Consider the following 23,154-nt stretch of genomic DNA (forward strand, 5'->3'; position numbering starts at 1 on the left):
GCAGCCGAAGGAATCGAAGAACAGCAGAATCCCGCCAAATAAAACGAAGAAACACACACCCATCAGCTGAGCCACAGAGAGGAACAGTCGAGGAAGAAGGAGGGGGAAGGAGGGGCCGAGCAGCGGCCGACGAATGAAACAGCAAAGGAATCGATGACATCACCTCCATCCACCAATCAGGACGGAAGACAAGCAACCCGGAGCCTACCCGGGTGCTAGCACAGGCAAATGAGGGACAGAATCCAGGACCGGCCTCCCAGCCGACTTCCGCACTTCCCGGAGCCTCCAGCCCCCCCGCAGCCGAGGAACGGACATCCAGAAACGAGCTCCGAGGCAGAAACTGAGCTCCGAGGGAGAAACGGCCCGCCAAGTAACGGACATCCAGAAAGGGCACCGAGGCAGGAACGCCTCCCCCCCCCCCGTCCCAGGGGGCGATCGTACCCAGCAGAAATAACACCGGCATAGAAATGGCCGGGGCGCGAGGAGCCGCGGCGCGCCTCACAGGCACACCCATCCAGCGGAGCCCCTCCTGCAACAGGCAAATCCGACGAAACACGAGCAAAGCCGGTGAAAGGTCCGAACACCGGACTCAGGGACAAAGGACCACAGCCGCATGCGAGAAGCCATAGCCACGCACCCAGCGACCAGCCAGCACAGTGAAAGGCAGAAATCCCCGGGGACCCGAGAGGCCCCGCAACCCAGGTCCCCAGCAATCCAGGAAAGCACAGGAAGCCCAGCAGCCCGGTTTCCACATCCCACGGAGGTCCACGAGCACCCCCAATGCCCAGCAAAGGAGGAAACCACAGGACAGGCGTAGCAGGTAAGAGCCCGGCACTCACCCAAGCGTCTCCCATCAGAATCCAACCGACAGGAAACAAAACAGGATTTGCTTCTGGTGGTGAGGTGTATTATAGCACCTGACAGGAGGGTGGGTGGAGTCAGAAAGCGTTTCCTGTTTTGTTTCCTGTCGTGTGGAATACCTCATGAGTGATGACTGGGTCGAGGACGAGGGACGTAGAGGTAATTGGATTGTTGGTTGAGGGTGGGTGTAAGTCATTCTCAACCATCAGTCACAATCCTTGTCAGGGTGAACCACAAAAGCCACTAAGTCAACCTGTACTTAGCCCTCTGATAGCTAGGCACAAAAGCAGTCACAACACAAGAAAAACCCAAAACAAGCAAAAGCAGACGCAACACAAGAAAAAATCCACATCAATTTGCAGAAGTAGATTAAAATGTAATACATTTTGTGATACCAAAACAAAATCCAATCAGTAGAACCAGAGATGTGCAATTTAAAAGATTTAAAATAAGCTTAGCACCCAAAAGCACTCACGATTTTCTGGTCATACAAGACTGGGTGAAAGTCACAAGTACAGGAGGACTGTGGTGGAGCACAGGCCAGATAGAGGGACAAGGTTAGTCCTGCTAAAAATGTTACCTTCTAAATACAGCATGAACGGTTCTATTCTCAGTGGAGAGGGCCATGAGGTGCAGAGAGAGTGTTGTGGTTGGTCGTTGATGTAGTGCGAAGAGCAGGCAGGGTGCTGCGGATGGTAGTTGCTGGGTTTTCGATGCTGTAGCTTGAAGAGCAAATCTTGCTTTGCCAGTCGTGGCTGTCGGTTGCACTAGTGCGTAGAGAAAGGTTCACAGGGAGTTTCACGTTGGCGTTCGGCATGGATGGAAGATCTTGGCACGATTGGGCCCATTGTTGGTTGAGAAGAGCACAAAAATTCAGGATTTCTACTTTTCTTTTAGGAGGAGCTCAACTGATGCCACCATTCCTGTGGCATCAGTTGAGCTCATCCTAAAAGAAAAGGAGAAATGAGGTTGACCTATTGGGGATCAGAAACTCACTCCAAGAGAGGCCAGCAGGGCTCAGGCAGGTCTAATTGCAGGTCCAGTGCAGCAGTCCAACTGGGCAGTGGCAGGGAGACCTCTGGAGCTTGTTGTGTCCCTGTAGCTCAGAACAGGAGGTCAGTCAGCTGACCCTTTTGGAGTCACTTCTGCCTGGGACAAAGGGTGTAGGTCCAGTCTTCCTTCTCAGACCCCAGGGTATGCTTTAAGCCCTCATATAGTCCTGTGGCAAGAGTGCAGTCCTTCTTCTATAGAATCCACAGGTCCAGGAGTGTCCTGAAGAGTGTGTTCTGTGAGGGTCCCCTTTTTGCACCTGGTGCCCACTTTCAAGTAGAAGAAACTGCTGTAGTTTTTTCCTTTCAGAAGCATTCTGGAATTTCCTCCCTTCCTGCCTTGGTCCCAGTCAAGGGACACAATAGGCTAGTGTGAAGTCGTTTGTGTGTTTGCTGGCCCAGGTCCTTTGCAGTGAAAGTATAATCCTAAATCATCCATTTAAAACTATGGCAATGTAGGATTATTAAGGCTTCAAATTCAAAAATAGCTTTATTCGATTGTTGAATAGCAATCATAAAAGCATGCAATTAAAATATCCAAATTTCATTTCAGATTATAAAATCACAAGAGTATAAAAGAGACACATTAAAAAACATATTCCGTATTTCATTATGAACTGGTTTCAGCTCAAATCATCATCACTATACAAAAAGTGCAGCTAAATAACCATGCTTTTCCTCCAATATACCACTTTGTTCAGGAACGCTGTGATTATTAGAATGCCTCTTTCATTATCCAGATATTGTAAACATAACAAGGCTGGGCGACATCGACGTAGTCCCATCTGTTTCAAAAAAGGCACCAGTATCCGACGCCTAACTGTAGCATAAAATTTACGAAATAAGATAGCATGAATGGTGGTTTGGGGAGAAAAATTATCACAGGGACAAGGCTGGAGATCTCGGGACCAATCATTAATAACTGGAAAACTAACTAATCTATGGAAGATCTCCAGCCTGAAGCGAGTCAGTAAAAATCTATCATAATTGCTAGGAACAAAAATCAAATAGGGTTGAATATTAAAAGTGGCTAATAAAGTTTGATGTTGCAGGACAGTTGGCTTTATAATCTCTGTTGACATTCTTAAGGTATCCAGCAGTGTCAAGCCCTCTTTCCTCAGGTCTTTTCTGGTTACTACCGAGATAGAAAGAGGATTTAGAAAGTACTCTGGTTTCCCAAGATCCTTACAGAAATGATACACATATCTCAACCAGGGAATCCTCATTGCTCCTTCCAATTTCAAAATATCTGAGAGGATATCCCTATTCAGCTTTGTTTCCTCTTTTATCCACAGCCTGTGCCATAATAGCACAGGCTCAAGCTCAATTAGATCAGATATGAATGGAAGGCCTAAATCTGCATGGCAGATATACCCTGAGGTACTGCTTGGGACAGCTAAAATATATTTTAAAAAGGAGTTTTCGACTACCTGGATTGGTGTAGAGTCGGCAAATCCCCATACCCCACTCCCATACATAGCAGCAGATACACATTTTGCCTTATATATTTTAATTAACTTAATGGGGGTCTTTTACCCATTTTTTGGCAAAAATGGTGAGGGCAAAAGTAGAGCGTAATATCGCCAATTTCTTTGCTGCTACAGCATGGGCCCAGGAGTCATTTTGTGCAAACAGTATACCTAAATAAGAAAACGGTTTGGTGGCCTCAAGCTTCTGTCCTGCAATAAAAACAGCTCTATTAGCCTTAAAACCCCTGCCACAGCGCATAATGAATGTTTTGGAGGAGTTTACTCTTAATCCAAGATCTTTCATGAAAAGGGTAAAGCTATCCACCACGTCTTGTAGGCCCACTTGACAGCATTGTCTGCATACAAAAGAACTGGAATTGGACGGCCTGATACATACGGGGAATCTAAATTGTCTCTGCCCATTTATATACAAATTAAAAAGGAATGGAGCCAGGACACATCCCTGCCTGACTCCACCCCTAATCGGGATTGCGGCCGTGCGTTCACCCTTCAGGCCGTAGCTGAAGCGTCACTATAAAAACGCTTAAGAAAATAAATAATATTTTCATCAACCCCTAGTCTCCCATCAAACTCCATAATTTAGAGTGGACCACGTAGTCAAATGCGGCCGAGAGGTCCACAAAAGCTAAAAACAAGTTTCCTTTCTTAGCCCTCGTGTATTTCCCCACCAGCATTAAGAGATTTAGGCCTTGCTCTACAGTTCCTAGACCTGCCCGGAATCCATATTGTAGATCAGATAAGATGGAATTTTCATCAGCCCAATCCAGGAGACGTTCCAAGATTATCTGCCCAGCTACCTTTGTAAAATAATGCAACAAGGAGATCGGTCTATAGCATCCCGGATCGTGTCTATCCCCCTTTTTGAAGATTGGCACGATAATGGACTCCACCCAGGTAAATAAGAAACCAGTATTACAGCTTGCATTAAGCACCTGGACCAGGAGAGGCCCCCACAGAGAGACACTTGCCTTAAATATATCTATGGGGACACCGTCTGGCCCAGGAACCTTACCACTCTGGCTAGCTTGAAGGGCCCTTTCAACTTCCTCCAAAGTAAACGCCAGATCCCTTGATTTAGAATGACGAATAGTGGGACCGGGAGCACGTGAGGGTTCATCTCCCTCATAAACCTGAGCAAAATGCTTAACACCTTAGCTGCTGGAGCTATTCCCCTGCTGTTCCTGGCCATAATAAAAACAGGTGTGGTCATGATGAGCTCAGCTCGCCATGAGCACCTGAGAGGTATATGCCATGACAAGCTGAGCTCGTCATGAGCACCGAAGGGGTCATCCAATCCGTTTCTGGGATAGCTATCTCGATTTTAGGACCAGTCTCCTTAACGAGAAAGGGAGTTCCAATAGCCTTCCAGAAGCCTGCACTATCGTTATTTACGGAGGCTACGTGCAAAGCCTCCCAAGCCTCTTGTTTTATCGTGTTCTTCCTGTCTCTGACCGCTAATTTATATAGATTCCTCAATCTCCTCACCTCAGAAGTACTTCTTGGGTTATTATGTAGTTCTTTCTTTAAGAGTGTGTAAGCTTGGGTGCATCTAGAGTCAAACCATCTTCCCTGAGCTCTGGTATTTTTATGTTGCCTAATAAGGGAATTCCTTATTGTATTTGTGATTGTTAAAAAAGAGGCTAGAAGAGTTACAGGGGCGGTATCTTCACTCAAACAAATCGCAAACTCTGACATACATTTACCAGTTACTAGTTTAAGTATTTCCGATTGGTCAACCATGGCCCATTGTAAAGAATAACCATTAGGACTACCAATAGATAAGTTCTCTAGAACTCGATCTCTTTTATTAATCCTTATAGTATTCATCATTGGCAGTATGATGGCCATGCAAAGAGGAAAATGATCACTAATTGGGTTATCAGAGACTTTGAAAGAATGGATTCTATAAGCATGATTACTAGTAGCAAGAACATAATCAATAGTAGAGCGACAACCCCTGCCATTAAATGTTGGAGGGAGGGGGGATAGCAGTACGCATAATTCGTTTACAAAACCTAGATCAAAACTATTAAGTAATTCATTTAGTTGTTCACCCAAGGCAGTATGACTGAAATGAAAGGGACACGTACCCTCTTCCAACAATGCTCCGCATCGGTTATCTTCAGCATTTCTACATAATGTGCAGTTAAAATCAACTGCCAAAAGAATCATCATATCTTTCCTCCTACTTTTAACAAGGCAGGACAATGCTTTAGACATATTATTAATAACATTCCATATTGTGCCCAAAGGGATATTATTATAAAAATTGACCAAGGCAATAGAAGAAAATCAAGCACAAGAAGTTGGTAATAGACATCTTTGACAGGCTCTGTAACCAGTTTTAAAATCAAATTGTTGGAGAGATATACACTCAGCCCCCCCTTTGCTCTCCCACTCAAGCCCGGGGTATGAAATGTCCTATACCCATTTAAATGGACCACTTCCTTGGTCCAAGTTTCCTGGAAACAAAGCAACTCTTGATGTTGAATAAAGTTCCACCATAGTCGGTATACGATATCTTGATTGTCTAGCTCCCACATAATTTTCGGTTCGACGCTGAGGGCCTGGATACATTACAGGTTCCAAGGGGCGATAAAAGAAACCTAAAGGTAGGATATTAATGTCATGAAGACCATTTAAACCCCTCTCAGTGATGGTACGTACCAAATGTGGGGCACTAAAGGTTAAAACAACACAATCTCCATTTAAAGATTTGGAGGATGTACCAACCCAGCTAATCCTTCTGGCCATTTTGAAATCAGAGAAAAGAGTTTTTAAATCCTGTCCTAGTTGTTAGGAAATGTAGAGATTTGTTCCTTAATGCTGACCAGTGTTCGAAAACATTAGGAGGTAAAACTGGGACATTAGCCAAGACAACCGTATACGGAGTGGCTTCTGGTGGTAAGTTTGAAATTAGTGAAGGGTTGTATGAATTATCCCTTTGGCCTAGTTGGTTTCTGCCATTGTCACTTGCATCGTCACCTCCCCTGTTTGACCCTCCTGGGTTTGCTTCACTGGTTCCGTTTATACGGGCAGGGTTATTATATTTTAATGTAGTATTAACCTCCCTGCTCTTTGATTGTCCAGGATTAGCAGGATCAGAGGTCAAGCTCTTACGATTTTCTGTCATTTTACGGGGGGTGGGTGTGCTAGTGCATTGCGAGGAGCCGTCTGGTTAGATTGACAGATGTTATGCATCATCTCCTCCATTTTAGCTACACGGGCTTCAATAGTAGTAATTTTTAAGTGCATAGGCTCTAAAAGAGTCGACATCAATGTCTCCATTCTGCCCCAAAAGTTCTCATCCTCTTCAGGTTTACCTGAATTATTTCGCTCAGAGTTGCTAACTACTTGCCCCTTAGATTCGCCTAAGTTTGTAACCCTTTTCCCTTTCATTCCTGGAGGATTGGCAACAGCTTTGCGTTGTTTTGTATTATTTTTACCCTTCCCTTAAAGAGGAGTTGCGGGGAGCTCCTCATTATATGTGTGATTGCGTTTACATTTCGCCTATTGTCCTCTAGTTATTACATGCGGACTCGCAGTGTTATCCCCGGATGATGATACTTAAACAGTGCAACCAGACCGGGAGAACCAGTAATTAAAGAGGGGGTCTCATCATTGGCTGTCACATTCGATGCCAATATCGTAGGGGTCAAAGAGAGTCTACTGGGAGGGAGGGGGGTTCAAGGGACAGTCTTCGCTCAGTGAGCTGAATTTAGTGGCTAAGGATGGATTCTGCCCTTAACAGAAAAGCATCTAAGCTCCCTGCCACGGACCTGCCTTTAGAAGTATTGTTCTTATTCATAATTTGACCAGTAGTGTACGAGACAACAATCAGTAAATTATACAATACCACGAAACTTGTACAGAGTACTGAGTCCAGCTTCTTCGAGGGATGGCCCAGCCCAGCCTCCTCCGGCCTATGACGGGCGCGGACGGGCCCGCCCTTGGCCCGGGCTTCACCCGGGCGCGCCCGCGTGCATCCCGCGCCACGGGAGCCCGAGCGTCCTTTTGTGCGCCTCCTGGCGCTGTGTGGTGCAGTCAGCGATGTGCGCGGCGCAGGGGATGCTGAGAGGTGTAGTTCTCCTCCCCTCCGGTGTCAAAATGGCCCCCCGGTGACTCTCTGCGGTGACGGCTGTTTGCCCACAATGCCCCCAAAGATGCAAAACAGGTAACTGACTCTTGGCGGTGGCGGCAAATCCTTAATGAGCTCCCTATTAAGACTTACTTTACTGACAAATTGACATAAGTGTCAAGTCAATGGAGCTTTCACTGAGTAAAAAGATAGATCCACTGGTGGAAACTGGTGTCTAGTTGTCAAAATTATGCACCCTGTCCAAGAAGGGACCACAATCCTAGTCAGGGTAAGTCAGATACACAACCTTAATTAACCTGTGCTCACCCTCTGGTAGCTTGGCACTAAGCAGTCAGGCTTAACTTAAGAAGCAATGTGTAAAGTATTTGGCAAAACTTAAATTACAGTAACAAAGTGAAAATACTAACCCTGGGCGCAGTGGGGCTATGTGGAGGTCCACTGAGTTGCTAACAAACTCTGTGGAACCCCACCCACTTTCACCCGCCCTATATTAACAATTAAATCTACATTACTTACTAGTAAATTAAAACACTTACCTGGCATAGGCCGCCCCGGGCTGCCCTCCTCCTCTTCCTCGCTGTATCAATAATCCTTGAGATTTCTTGTGAGAAATGCGCGCGTGCATGCCCAGTTTTCTCAGATGTAGAGGGTAGGTCCAGTCCTTCTTACTCCCAGGCATGAAGCAGCAGGCATCATGCCAAAACTGCAGAGCAGGTAGCAAAGTGGTAGTCCCTCCTTCAGCAAAGCAATCAGCAGGCAGCAGGACAACTCAGCAATACAGTTAGCAAAGTGGCAGTCTCACACATAATTACTTTGAATTTCATGGGTAATTTTACCTGCATATTAAAGTCACATCTATGGGAGCTTCCTATACCCCGAATTTTGCCATTCAATTTTAGATGGTTTTGAGAAAAGACATTTATGATCCGGAGCACCTTTTTTTTTAAAAAACATAGGTCTGTGAAAACGTTACATAGATTACATTTTCCTCATCCTGACTGGCGATCATCTTTCACTAACTGATTTTCTACAATGGCTATATTGTTTGTCTGTTGATTTGAAATTTACATCACGTTTTAGGAAAAGTATTGATTTTTTGGACCGTACCATTTTAGCAGACGAGGGCAAATTGGCTACAAGATTATACACTAAGCCCACTGCTCGTAAGACGTTACTTCAGTATAGCAGCCACCATCCATAAAACCAGAGTCTTACGGATGGTCTCCCGCTTTGGCAATTTCTTCACATTCAAGAGACTGCAAATTTAAGGAGGACTATTGCTGTGAAGCTAACATAAAAAAATAATTGGAAGCCAGTCTCTACCACACAAGATTTATAAGGAGCTATTTGAAACGGGACTGGAATTACCACAAGCTGACCCCTACGGCTAAAAAAAACATGGATAAGATTGTGTGCATTATGACTTTCTCCACACAGAGTAACACCGTTACTAGGATTGTGAAGACACATTGGCCTTTGATTCAATTAACAGGTATATCTAATGATTTACCCTTGTTCTTTAAGAAAGGAAAAAAACTTGAGACCACTTAGTCCATGCAGATACTCCTAAAACAACTTCATCTGATCTAGCCTCTTGGTGGAGCGAGAACAAAATTATGGGCAATTTCAAATATGGGAATTGTATAACGTGTGCCAAGCTACCCCCCTTATCCGTGGTGAACCCCTTCATCTTCCATTCTGGAAACTGCTAAAAACTTGGTTATTCAACCAATCCACTTAACAATCATACTGCTCTCTGGCTAGTCGCAAGCACTGGGGCGCCCTTGGGTAGCTATGCGGTATACAAAAAAACCAATAATAATAATAACTAATAACACCAAACAGTTCATCCATGGTGACATTATATTTTACTTGAAAGATCACAATTGTAATTCTCAAAATGTTGTATATGCCATCTGGTGTCCGTGCAATTTGATTTATGTGGGCCAAACTGCACAGAAGATGAAATCGAATTTATCACAACACAAAAGCAGAATCCATTGTAAAATCATTATCTGCCCCCACTGCTTTCTAATTTGTTGGCATTTAATGATTCTGCAAATGACATTAAATTCAAAATCATTGAATTGATCAAGAGGCCTTCGTGTAGAGGTGACAGCCGGTACATTCTAAATCGGTGCAGTGTGTCACTAGATTCTCAGATGTGACAGCATTACCAAAGGGCTTAATACAAAGAAAGAGTACAACTCTAACATTACTCTGACAGATATAATTGTCTTTTCTAGGCAGACAATGATTAGATTTATTAATTTATGTATTAGCTTTGCACATTGCAAGTTCTACTGTAATTTCAACCTAAAACCATATTTCGCAACTCTAATTTATCCAATGTGTTGGGAATATTAGTCACATCAATGATGCATGAATTGCAAATTATATGTGCTTCTGGAACTGCTGTGCCTTCTTATAATTTTACTTTCATTTTTCTTTTCATTTTCTAACACAGAAATTTATACATGTGTCAATATAAACTTTGGCTAAGTAGCTGTCATGGTAGAGGGTGTCTACTTATACAGAGACACATTAACATGTTGCTGTGCGCCAGTGGTTATGCAAAATATGTTTTCCCCTCTTTCTAGAAGCAAACGTTTGCTGCATTGTCAATATATCTGAAAGTCATGCGTGAAAAATTATTTTTTGATATAAATAATGATTGTGGTTCTGGTCCTGAGTCTTCACTTTATTTTCCGCAATTAGATTGTACTGTTGTATCAGGATTTGTTTACATACAACAGTCTAAATGATATATTTTTTTTATGTCTATGGTGCTAGACATTGGATATGCAAAATATTCCCTCCCCCTTTCTATAAGCAGATGGTTGCCGCATTGTCGATATTGCTAGAAGTCATGCTTGGAATTTTTTTTGGCTTCAAGTAATTATATTTGTTCTGATTCTTTATTTTATTTTAAGCAATTAGCATTACCATTGTATTAGGATTTCTTTACATACAACAGTCTCCATGATGTATCTTGTTAACCCCTTCGCTGCTAGTCCTCCCCCCCATGCTATGTCTATTTTAGCTATTTGGGGTAGTTAACGCTTAGGCCCCTGTAACTTTTTGACCACATAAGATGTCCATGCCAAATTTGCGTCCTTTTTTTATATCATGGGGATTCTAAAGGTACCCAGAGTTTGTTGATTCCCTTTGAGGGGACCCAGAAATTAGCCAAAATACAGCAAACTTTGGGGGGGGGGAAGGGCTCCAGATGAAAGCGTCTGTTTTTTCCCCTGCAAATGGTATTAAAAAAGGGGTTGTGGTGCTGAAATCACCATCTTCCCAGCTTTCAGGGACAAGCAGACTTTTGTCAGAAAACCAAACTGCTTTACACTGTTTTGGCACTTTTCTGGGACATAGCCAATTTTTGCTATTTTTGTGCTTTCAACCTCCTTCAAGTTAATGGTAGAAATGGGTATGAAAGCAATAATGGATCCTGGACAGCTATACATGTTAGAAAAGTAGACAAAATTCTGAATTCAGCAAGGGGTCACTTGTGTAGATCTTTCAAGGTTTCTCCATAGCAACTAACAGTTAAATATAGGACAAATGAAAAATGAGTTGAAAATAACAGCCATTTATGTCAGCGTTTCACCTGTAACTTCCTCTAATTATGAAAGCTGTTTGAAAGCAATATACCGTTGCATTTGATTGGACCTTTCTGGTTGTGGGGATATATAGGACTGGTAGGTTCACCAAGAACCTGATGAATTCAGAGCCAATAACTGAGCAGCGTCTTGCAATGGTTTTTTATTATGTACCAGGTACATAGCAATTATTTTGGAAAAATGTATACATGGAAAAATTTGTATGGAAGACACCTATGTATTTCTGAAATAAGAACAAAATATAGAGTTTAGAAACAGTGGATATTTGCACATTTCCGAAATTGGGAGAACCCATACTAGCATGAGAATTATAGGTCATTTTTCAAAATGACTTCTTTTTTACAGTCTTTCATTTAGAAGGCAGAAATGCAATAAAAAATCAATAGGTAATAACAGTTGTTCTACAATTCTGTGTTACCCTAAGTCTTCCTATACAAGCTGGTACCTCACTTGGGTGGGTAGGACTTGTGCCCACGACAGGAAACAGCACAAAACGCAAGGTGGACACACCACATTTTCACAATGAAAAATGACCCTTTTTTTGCAAAGTGCCTGGCTATAGTTGTTGAACCCTAGCTCTGCAGGCACCTAAGGAAACCTATACATTTTTGAAAACTAAACACCCATAGAAATCCACAATGGGGTGACTTGACTTTCTCCCACCAGGTTCTGTTACCCAGAATCCCTTGAAAACCTAAAAAATTGTCCAAAAAAACCACATTATCCGCACATTTCAGTGGTGGAAAGTTCTGGAATCTCTGTGGAACCACAAAATTCCACCCACCTTCCATTCCCCAAAGTCTTCCAAGAAATATGGTACCTCACTTGTGTGGGTAGACCTTGTGCCCACGACAGGAAACGACCCAAAACGCAAGTTGCACAGACCACATTTTCACAGTGAAAAATTACCCTTTTTTTGCAAAGTGCCTACCTGTAGTTTTTGAACCATAGCTCTGCCGGCACCTAAGGAAACCTAGCAAACCTATACATTTTTGCAAACTAGATACCCGGGGGATTCTAGGGAGGTATGGCTTGCATGGATCCCCAATGGTTTCTTACCCAAAATCCCCTGCAAACCTCAAATTTAGCTGAAAAAAATCACCTTTTTCACACATTTTTGTGTGGGAGAGTTGTGGCATCACCGGGCTGACACAAATGTCCTACCACCCAGCGTTCCCCCAGGTCTCTTGATAAAAATGGTGCCCCAACCATGTAGGAGGCCCAAGCACCAACGACAGGCAAGGGCCCAAAATGTATTGAGGCAACATCAAAATTGCCTATCACAAAACGACCTGGTTTTCCAAGGGGGTCACCTGGGTTTTGGCCCCGTGCTCGGCGGCCATCTAGGGAAACCTACCAAACCCATACATTTCTGAAAACTACACACACTAGGGAGTCCAGAGAGGTATAGCGTGCCTGGATACCCCAACGTTTTCTTACCCAGAATCCCCTGCAAACCTCAAATTTAGCTGAACAAAATCACTTTTTTCACACATTTTTGTGTGGGAAAGTTTTGGCATCACCAGGCTGACACAAATGTCCTACCACCCAGCGTTCCCCAGGGTCTCCCGATAAAAATGGTGCCTCACTCATGTAGGAGGCCCAAGTACCAGCGACAGGCAAGGGCCCAAAACCTATTGAGGCAGCATCAAAATTGCCTATCACAAAACGACCTGGTTTTGCAAGGGGGTCACCTGGGTTTTTGGCCCCGTGCTCGGGGGGTCATCTAGATAAATCTACCAAACCCATACATTTCTGAAAACTAGACACCTGGGGGAGTCCAGGGAGGTATGGCTTACGTGGATACCCAACGTTTTCTTACCCAGAATCCCCTGCAAATCTCAAATTTTGCTAAAAAAAAAATCACTTTTTTCACACATTTTTGTGTGGGAAAGTTGTGGCATCACCGGGTTGACACAAATGTCCTACCACCCAGCATTCCCCTGGGTCTTCCAATAAAAATGAGGCCTCACTCATGTAGGAGGCCCAAGTACCAGCGACAGGCAAGGGCCCAAAACGTATTGAGGCAGCATCAAAATTGCCTATCACAACACTACCTGGTTTTGCAAGGGTTTTTGGCCCAGTGCTCGGTGGATTTCTAGAGAAACCTACCAAACCTAAACATTTCTGAAAACTAGACACCCAGGAGATTTCAAGCAGGTATTGCTTGCAAGGATCGCCCAACGTTTTCTTACCCAGAATCCCCTGCAAATCTCAAATTGTGCTAAAAAAAAAAAAAAATCACTTTTTTCACACATTTTTGTGTGGAAAAGTTGTGGCATCACCGGGTTGACACAAATGTCCTACCACCCAGCATTCCCCTGGGTCTCCCGATAAAAATGGAGCCTCATTCATTGTGGATGCCCAAGTACCGGCAACAGGTAAGGGCACAAAACAAATTGAGGCGAAATCACAATTGCCTATCACAAAACGACCTGGTTTTGCAAGGGGGGTCACATGGGTTTTTGTCCCAGTGCTCGGCAGCCATATAGGGAAACCTACAAAACCCACACATTCACGAAAACTAGACACCAGGGGTATTCCAGGGAGGTATGGCTTGCATGGATCCCCCAGCATTTTCTTACCCAGAATCGCCTGCAAACCTCAAATTCAGGTGAAAAAAATTACTTTTTTCAAACATTTTTATGTAGGAAAGTTGTGGCGTGACCCGGCTGACACAAATTTTATACCACCCAGCATTCTCCCGGGTCTCGCGATAAAAATGGTGCCTCACTCATGTAGGAGGCTCAAGTACCCGTGACAGGGAAGGGCCCAAAATGTATTGAGGCAACATCACAATTGTGCATCACAAAACGACCTGGTTTTGCAAGGGGGGGAGGGGGAGGGGGGGGGATAACCTGGGTTTTTGGCCCCGGGTTTGGCGGCCATTTAAAGAAACCCACACATTTCTGAAAAGTAGACACTCCGGGGATTCCAGGGAGGTATGGCCTGCGTGGATCCCCTAACGTTTTCTTACCCAGAATCGCCTGCAAACCTCAAATTTAGCTAAAAGAAATGACTTCTTTCACACTTTTTTGTGTGGGAAAGTTGTGGCATCAAAGGGCTGACACAAATTTCCTACCCCCCACCGTTCCCCTAGGTCTCCTGATAAATTACGAATCTTTTTGCTTTTTTTTTTACATAGGAACCAAGGCAGTTAGTCATGCACGCGTGGATCAGTGTTACTGCGCAAACAAAAATGAAGTGCTTGAGCTCTCACTGAGCCTGTGCAGGTAGGCAGTTTCTCGATAAACTTTGACAGATGTTCCAGTCTCCCAAAACGCATGTGCAGTCTGCAGCACCTCCTTGTCTCCCCTGCACCACTCCCCCTTTTCTCCCTGTGCCTGCCCCCATCACTCCTCTTGAGCTGCTTGTTTGTTCTCGTTTCCCTTAACGCTGCTTTGCGACTGAAGCACGTGTGCTCAGTGTATTCATTGATGTCAGCGCTGTATGCCCATCGCAGGGAAAAGATGAGACTGACTCAAGATGCAGCTTGGTTTGTTGCCAAGGACCCTCTTATTTACTTGCTTTTAACAATATTGTCGGAGACAGGAAAGCTCATCGACTATCAGAAGATGGAGCTGAAAGGTACCCAAGAAAGCATCCCTGAAAGCGCACCCGTAAATTTCAAGAATTGTTGGAGCTATGTTGGTTAGAAGCTTCTGAAAACTGCCCCCTCGCTGCTCTAAGGCGCTATAATTAGTATTGCCATTTTCCTCAGGTGTTTTGAGTCGCTGTTTGTGCCCGTTTTCTCCACAGAAAGTCTTTTCAGGCCTTTCTCAGTGATCCGATTTTAAATCCACCTTTGTCGATAAATGGCTGTTAGGCTGTTTTGCCATTACAAGGCACCATGCCTCCCTCATGAAAACTGGCAAGCACAGAATGCACAGAAAGATTATCTTTGTAAATAGAAGAAACTGAACCCATTTAAAAAAAAAAAAAGTTTTTGGAGGTACTTATGTCGGTGCCCTGAATTTTGTTTTTCGATTCAGCTCCTTGTTTATGTACAAATGTCATTGGTTCGGGTTTCTCGTGATCACTCACCTGTTTGATGTATTCAGAACAAACCTGCTGTCCTGCTTACATTGAAATATGGGTGTTTGTAGTAAGTTCAATCAATGGAAGCAGGTTCCATGAGAAAGGCAGAAGAGAGCCCAAAAGTCAACAAAACGTAACCTTCCTCTTGAACCAGCAGCCTCATACAGAAATGTAAGATGCTTGGCTGTGTGGCTCTCCTGGAACCAGTGTTTTAAGTGGGCCAGGTCCTGCCGGTGCTCAGCACCGGCAGTGCTAAACAAGCATTTGCAATGCAATAGGTCTTGCATTTACGCAAGTTTGAGCTATTGGCATTGTAAATGACCATGCCTTTTATTTGTTTTTTAAAAACAAAAACAAAAATAAAAGGCATTGCCATTTTCAATGTCAATAGCTCAAACTCGTGTAAATACGAGACCTATTGCATTGCAAATGCTTGTTTTTTAGGAGACACAATTTCAAATAAATTATATTGCGATGACCAGGTGAAGCCGTGTGAGTGGCGTTTGTAAAGGTGTTTGGTTCACTGCTAAATTAGAAGTGACGGTTTCTTCAATTAATCTCACTTGATACAACAGTGGTTGAGATATCATTTGACAAATGTGTTCATTAATTAGACTTTGCAATTGTATTTTTTCATTTTTCATTTTGCAATGATCTATGTGTGCATATACATACCTTTTCCTCATCATAAGTGTTATCTTTTTGGTCGCTCATGGTCTCATTGAGTTGAGTTTGGCTCACCTGGTGAATGGGTAATTTTCTCAGAATCAAGTTGTATAACAGCTGCCATTATTTGTCCCATATAGGTGATTTGGTTCGGATTTACTTTTGGAAGGATTTACTCTGTATTCTATCTTTCAGTTCCTAGTTTCATTGTTGGTCTGGTCCGGACTTAAGTAACATGGTCATGATTTCAGATCATCTTTTTCTTATTTAAAACATTTTCTTTAGCCCCTTCGCTGCAAGACCTTTTTGCTCCAGTGTGCGAAGCCTTTTTTTGGCTACTTTGGGTAGGTCACGCTTGGCCACTGTAATGTTTTGTACACATAAGGTAGCCACGCCAACTTTGCGTCCTTTTCTTTCAGCATCCTGAGGATTCTAAAGGTACCCAGGATTTGTCGATTACCCCTGGAGGAAACTGAGAAATTGGCCAAAATACAGCAATTAAAAAAAAAAAATTTGCTGCAGTAGAAAGGATCTGTTTTGTTCCCTGCAAAAGGTATCAACAAAGGGGTTGTGGTGCTAAAATCATCTCCCCAGCTTTCAGAACAGGCAGACTTTTGCCAGAAAACCAACATTTTCTACACAGCTTTGGCGTTTTACTGGGACATAGCCTATTTTTTGTGCTTTCAACCTCCTTCCAGTTACTGGTAGTAATGGGTGTGAAAGCAATAATGGATCCTGGAAATCTATACATTTATGAAAAGTAGATAAGATTCTGAATTCAGAAAGGGGTGATTTGTGTACGTCCTTCAAGGTTTTTCTATAGAAATGAACAATTGAAATAATAAAATACTGACATTGAGTTGAACAAAACTGCCATTTCTGGCAACGTTTTCCCCTGTAAGTTCTTCTAAGCTTGGCAGATTTTTTAAAGTTATCGTTATGTCTGCTGGACCCTCCTGGTTGCAGGGATATGTAGGACTTGTAGGTTCACCAAGAACCCGAGGTACTCAGAGTCACTAACTGAGCTGAGTCATGCAATGGTTTTACATTGTGTACTGGGTATATAGCAATTCATTTGGTAAAATATAAAGAGTGAAAAATAGGTACCAAGGAAACCTTTATATTTCCAAAATGGGAACAAAATATAGAGTTTAGAAGCAGTGGTTATTTGCACAACTCTGAAATTGTGGGTACCCATACAAGTATGTGAATTATAGGAACGTTTTCAAAATGACTTTTTTTTTACACATTGTCTTACATTTGGAAGGCAGTATGGCAAAGTAAGTCAATTGGTAATAACACTTGTTCTACTATTCTGTGTTCTCCTAAGTCTCTCGATAAAAATGGAACCTCACTTGTGTGGTTAGGCCTAGTGCCTGCAACAGGAAATGGGCCAGCACGCAACATCGACACATAACATTTTTGCAGTGAAAAGTGACCTTTTTTATGCGATGTGCCTAGCTGTGGATTTTGGACCCCTGCTCAGCTGGCACCTGGGGAAACCTAGCAAACTTACACATTTTTTTAAAACTAGACACCCAGGGGAACCCAGGATGGGGTGTCTTGTGTGGCTCTCACTAGGATCTGTTACCCAGAATCCCTTGCAAACATCAAACTTTCTAAAACAAAACGAAAAAGACATTTGTCACATTTCTGTGATAGGACGTTCTAGAATCTAGGGGAGCAACATACTTCCACTAACTCAGCATTCCCCCATGTCTCCCGATAAAAATGGTACCTCACCTGTGTGTATAGGCCTAGTGCTTGCAACAGGAAATGGCCCAAAACATACTGTAGAGCCTTCAAATTAATCGATTACAAAAAGACCTTGTTTTGCGAGGGAGTCACCTGTATTTTTGACCCCGGGCTTGGCGGCCATTTAGGGAAACCTACCAATCTCAGACATTTCTGAAAACTAGACACAAGGGGGAATCCAGGGAGGTGTGACTTGCGTGGATCCCACAAAGTTTTCTTACCCAGAATCCCCTGCAAACCTAAAATGTAGCTGAAAAAACACATTTCTGAGTGGGAAAGTGTGGGAATCACCGGGCTGACAAACTTTTCCTTCTACCGAGCATAACCCCAGGTCTCCTGATAATGGCACCTCACTTGTGTGGGTGGGCCAAGTACCCACAACAGGCAAGTGCCTAAAATGCATTGTGAAGAACTCAAAATTATCAATCGCAAAACTAGCTGGTTTTGCAAGGGGTCACCTGTGTTTTTGGTGCTGGGCTCAGCGGCCATCTAGGTAAACTACCAAACCCAGTCATTTCTGAAAACTAGACACCTGAGGCAGTCAACGGATGTGTGGCTTGCGTGGATCCCCTAACATTTCCCTACACAAAATCCCCTGCAAACCTCAAAATGTACTAAAGAAAAAAATATCACATTTTCCTTACGTTTCTGTGTGGGATCACCGCGCTGGCACAAATATCCTACCACCCAGCAGTCCCCTTGATCTCCCGATTAAAATGATACCTCACTTTTGTGGCTGTCGAATGCAGAATTTCATAAAAAACTTATTTTTTTTAAAATACAGCGCTTAGAGTTTGCTGTGCTATCCCCTCAATCCCTATGTTTTTGGCCCTTCCCAGTTGCAGGTCCTTGGCCCACCCTCACAAGTAAGGAATCATTTTACTCAGGAGACTGAGGGGAAACGTTGAGTAGTAGGACATTTGTGCCGGTGTGGTGATCTGCGACAAAAATGTGAGGCAAATGTGATTTCCTGAATGCAGGTTCCTATTATTCTTATGTGAAGGTGGCATTCCTGAGGAAGATGCTTGTGCCAAAACTCAAGTAGAAAAAAGTCACTAGGAGACTAAAAACTAGGCATTCATCCAATTTATGTATCTTCAAAAGTATTACTAAGATGTCTGTCTTTGCAAAAATTGCATGTTATTAAGGAACACTGTGTTAAAGATTTTATTGTTGCATAGATTTAATATACTCTGCTATCTGTCTAGGTGAGATGAATGTTTGAGGCTACTAATGGTGAAATATATATTGGGCACAACTCTTGTTATTCATGCTAAATGAATAAGTATTGCATATGCATATGTACACCAATATAGCAATAGATAGAATCATGTGTTTTTATGAAGATATTTTAATTTGGTGGATTATAAATAAAAATCTGTTTTGTATTCAGCCTAGACACATTTTGTCGTGAGCCCTTTATCTAGAAAAGTACACTAATTTTAAACGTTTCTCATTTCCGTGGGTTTTTGCACATGCAGAAATCAAGGATAACCACAGTGTGTAGGGTGTTACTGTTAATATGGAGAGTCGTCAATAAATATTTATCGAACGTTCCTCAGGCTATTGCCTGGATAGGTAAGAACACAAGGGCTGAAGTTGGTGCATTATATATGGAACCACTGCACTTACCAGTACATATTACACCTCAGATTTCTTTTGTAATTTTTTGCACATATATTGTACTCTTAAATACCGTAAGCATTTTCTGCATTTACTTTGTGAATTGAACCTCAGTATGTTACATTGTTCTTTTCAAGAGTGCATTCATCAAAGACTGCACCAGTTTGAAAGCAAATAACTAACGCATGTTTAATGGCAACGTAACAAGGGAAAAAAATCACTGCTCCAAAATTTCCTAACTGTAGAGTCCAACTACTTCCTTCTTGGGTGCAGAGTACGATGTCATTAGGAAACTGTTCCCAACGAATCGGTTTCGGACTCGTTTCCAAATGAATCGGGTCCTGTGAGTCGGGACGACCGATTACAATGCTTCCCAACATCGTTCGGTAGGACTCGCATTGACTAGAATGGGAGTCTATGTTCCAAACGAGAAAACAGGCTCTCATTGAAAAAAGGGGTGGTTGGGGAACCCATTGAACCCTGTGGTGTGCAACCCATGGTGCCTGCTAAATTGTGCATGGTTGGGAAGAGGGGTTCCTTGGGTAACTTTATTTTGGTTATTCTTGTTTCCAGTATTTTGAATCCAACATAACGTCCACCAGACGCTATCTTAGGTTATTTTCCATTTCACTACCAATGTCGGCCAGCAGATAAATAAGCACACACAGATTCATCAATATATGATTTTTAATCCACCAAACAAAGGCAGTATACAAAGTATGCATTTTTGGCCCACCGGCTCTGCACTTCCACTGCCAGCAATGGATTTGCAAAAAAGAACCAAATAACAATGACCAACAAAAAAGAACGTTAGAACGTTAATTGGCACTTCGACTGAGATCATGAACATTTGTAAGATAAAATTCATTACAGCAGCATATTGATTCTTTATCTTATACCTAGTGATATATTTACAGTGGCATTTAATCATAATAGTTAACATTTCAATTATGTTTTAAGAAGCATGAACCATGCAATTACAGTAAATGATCAGAAAGACACTATAAAACAGTTCAGCTATCCAGGAGCTACGTGAGGTCTGGGGCATTGCATTAACTTCATAAACTTTGCAGCAGCCCCATTAAAACGGCTAAAGCTGAAGAAGCATTGTTAAGACATTGTTGCGAAGTGCACTCTTTTTAATACATACTTTTTTCAATAGTTCACTTTTTACCACTATGTTTATAGCTGGGTGGAATATGTTCTCCAAAAGTCAAATAGACTGAGTTGAAAAGTTTTTCACTCCTGTGGTATTGTAGACAAACAATATTTTGTAACGGGTAAAATGGGAAAGATTTCAAGACGCTTAACTTCTACAGAATCACTGAACTGGAATAGGTGCCGATTCTGCAGATAAGCATACTGTAAAATTTAGCATTTTTCATGCCTTTCCTCCCCACAATCTTTGTTTTGAATTTGCTGGATGTCGTGAAACTCATTGTTAGGGTTTGGGCTTGCCATTTGCATCAAAGACTTGAAGTAAGGGGGAGGGAAATATTACTATAATTCATAGGCATAAAGGTTAAGATGGAGGAAGATTTTGGAGGCTAGAGAAGAAGAGGATAACAGGGGTTCAGTGGCACAAATTGCAAAGAGATGATAGGTTAAGAAAAAGAAAGTAAGATGTTGACAATCTAAGACTATTTGGTTTCATGTACGTTTTTCAAGCTCCTATTTAGATCGTCCAGTGTGGCTCAGTGATTCGCATCAACATGCTCTACCTGTGTAACTGTACTTCCCACATCACCCACAACCACTCATTAAATTATGAACACCTCTAATGGTCATTCTCAATGTTCTCAACAGAAGGTGGCGGTAGGACTCATCAATGCAATTTCAGTTCTCAATGGGTTTTCTATACAGCCTCTACATGATTTTAAATATTGAATGCTTTATACTTTCAACAAGCATTCACAGGGCACCTTAGAATAGTAACAAATCTACAAAACATATACATACACTTAAACAAAGGTTTGGAAATCACAAATATGAGCTACCTTAATGAAGTCGCAATTCATTGTGGTCTATTATAGACCAGTATCGAGTAAAACTTCATAAACTAAATACGTCAAGTGCATTTTCAAGTTTTATTATCCTCGCTGTATTGGTTATCCAAAATAAACGTCCAGTCATACTATAGCAAGACATTGGTGTCCATCTTCCAAAGTGGGATTGCCTCAAAGTTATCTATGCATCAATTTTATGTAATTAGTAATGCGGTTTACACTGAACCAACCTCGTGGAGTACTAACATGGATTCCTAACATGGGCAGGTGAACTGAACAGGAGGTCACCAACCATACAAACAAAATGTGTTCACCAAGAGTATTGAACCTTTTTATTGTTTTGGGTCTCCATTTTATTCAGAACTATCTTTTATGACTGGGGAAGAAAGAGAAAATAATATAACTCTTCTCATTTAACTATGAAAGTATTAGGGGTCAGTGGATGATCTACATTCAAATCTGAACACGTTAATGATGGAAGTAAATTAAAATACCGCTTTCGAAATTAATTTTGGTGAGAAAAACAATTTACAGTCAGGTCTAGCGTTTCAGCAAACACCTGGCAGGAAACACCTTCATCACCATGGAAACTGGCAAACATTATCCTCTAAAAGATGTCTCTCCATCTAATGCATTAAAGTGGTGACAACATTAAGAGCTGCTTCATTTTGAGGAATAGTTGAACGTATGATTTAAGACTATTCAATAAGTGTGACTGGGAGACGGAACAAAAAGATGGAATAAAGACACTGATATCCAAGAGGATTTAGCTGAAGGTAGAAAAGGGTTGCGAGGTAGAGGGAAGGGGAGCTATCACCCTGGATAGCAATGTTCATACAATTCCACTGAATCACTATGAAATAATATTTTAGAGTGAAGAACACTTGGTCAAATGGTACAGTCACAGACACACCAAAGTATGCAAGTAAAAAGAATCCATGGGTTTTGAGGAATCACCTCTTTGAAAGTAAAATGAGAGAACACAGACAATGTTATGGAACACTAAACAAGATAGTGAATGAAGGAAGGTTTGATTTATGAACAGTCTAGTACAGTATCATTGTAAGGATGTGACAGTACTAAAAATTGTATTGAAGACATTCTCTTTTATTCTAGCACAACTAGAATAAAAGAATTGCCTTTTTCTCAGAAGACTAAACCCTTGATTGAGCTGTCTTGGCAATTAAAGATCCAGCACCACAGCAGCAATTTGAGTCAGGCAACTCTACAGGGTCCAAGTTCCCACACCAAAAGTCTTCTTCCTTGAAAGGGCATCCAATTCTGATCCTGTATCCGATCACTACAACTACTTCACTCATTTGGTCCGACACTTTTTTTTGCAGCTATACCTGATCCACATAAAACTGCAAAATCTTGCAATAATTGAGAGTCACTTCACGCTGTAAATAAATTAGGGTTCCATTCTTTGGGAAGACAACTGTTCATCACTGAAGGACGTTCAATATTAACAACAATGAACAGGAGGAAGCATGACATGGGAGAACCCTCTTTCAAGGGTGCCTATGGCAGTCCTGAGGCAGGGAATGGTATTCAGGAGGGTCTTCTGGCATTTCTTCATGACGCTCAAATGTATTCTTGGGGTACTTCCTGAGGGCGAGCTGGAAGAAGTCTTCTACAGCATCCAACGTGATCAGACGATCCTGAAGAAAAAAAGATAAGAGCTGCAGTGAACCTGTGAATTCTGTTACAGCAATAGATCCTGGTAGTGAAGAATATATACTAGTCAAGACTACCTTCATCATTTTTTTGGCAACTAAGCATGCCTATAGCTTCTTCTGGATCAGGTGTTTGCTTTAACTAATATCTTTATGAAGATCTTGGGCCCGATGTAGGTAAATTACATTTACCGATTCATAAATACCGAATTTTACCGATTCGGTATTCATGAATCGGTAAATGTAATGTAGGTAGTTTTTCGGT

General features: G+C 42.2%; 1 protein-coding gene across 2 annotated transcripts in view; it reads right to left on the reverse strand.

Annotated features, from left to right (window-relative positions):
* Window positions 1-19,876: 19,876 nt before the first annotated feature.
* LOC144823116 (melanoregulin-like) overlaps window positions 19,877-23,154 on the reverse strand; it is a 280,535-nt gene continuing 277,257 nt past the window's right edge. For both annotated transcript variants that reach the window (XM_078681308.1, XM_078681309.1), the window contains exon 6: window positions 19,877-22,874. In XM_078681308.1, the coding sequence (XP_078537434.1) occupies window positions 22,725-22,874 (150 nt within the window). In that variant the 3' untranslated portion in view covers window positions 19,877-22,724. The remainder of the gene's footprint in view (window positions 22,875-23,154) is intronic.

Source organism: Lissotriton helveticus, chromosome 3_1 (assembly GCF_964261635.1).
Source record: "Lissotriton helveticus chromosome 3_1, aLisHel1.1, whole genome shotgun sequence".
Classification (NCBI taxonomy): Eukaryota; Metazoa; Chordata; class Amphibia; order Caudata; family Salamandridae; genus Lissotriton; species Lissotriton helveticus.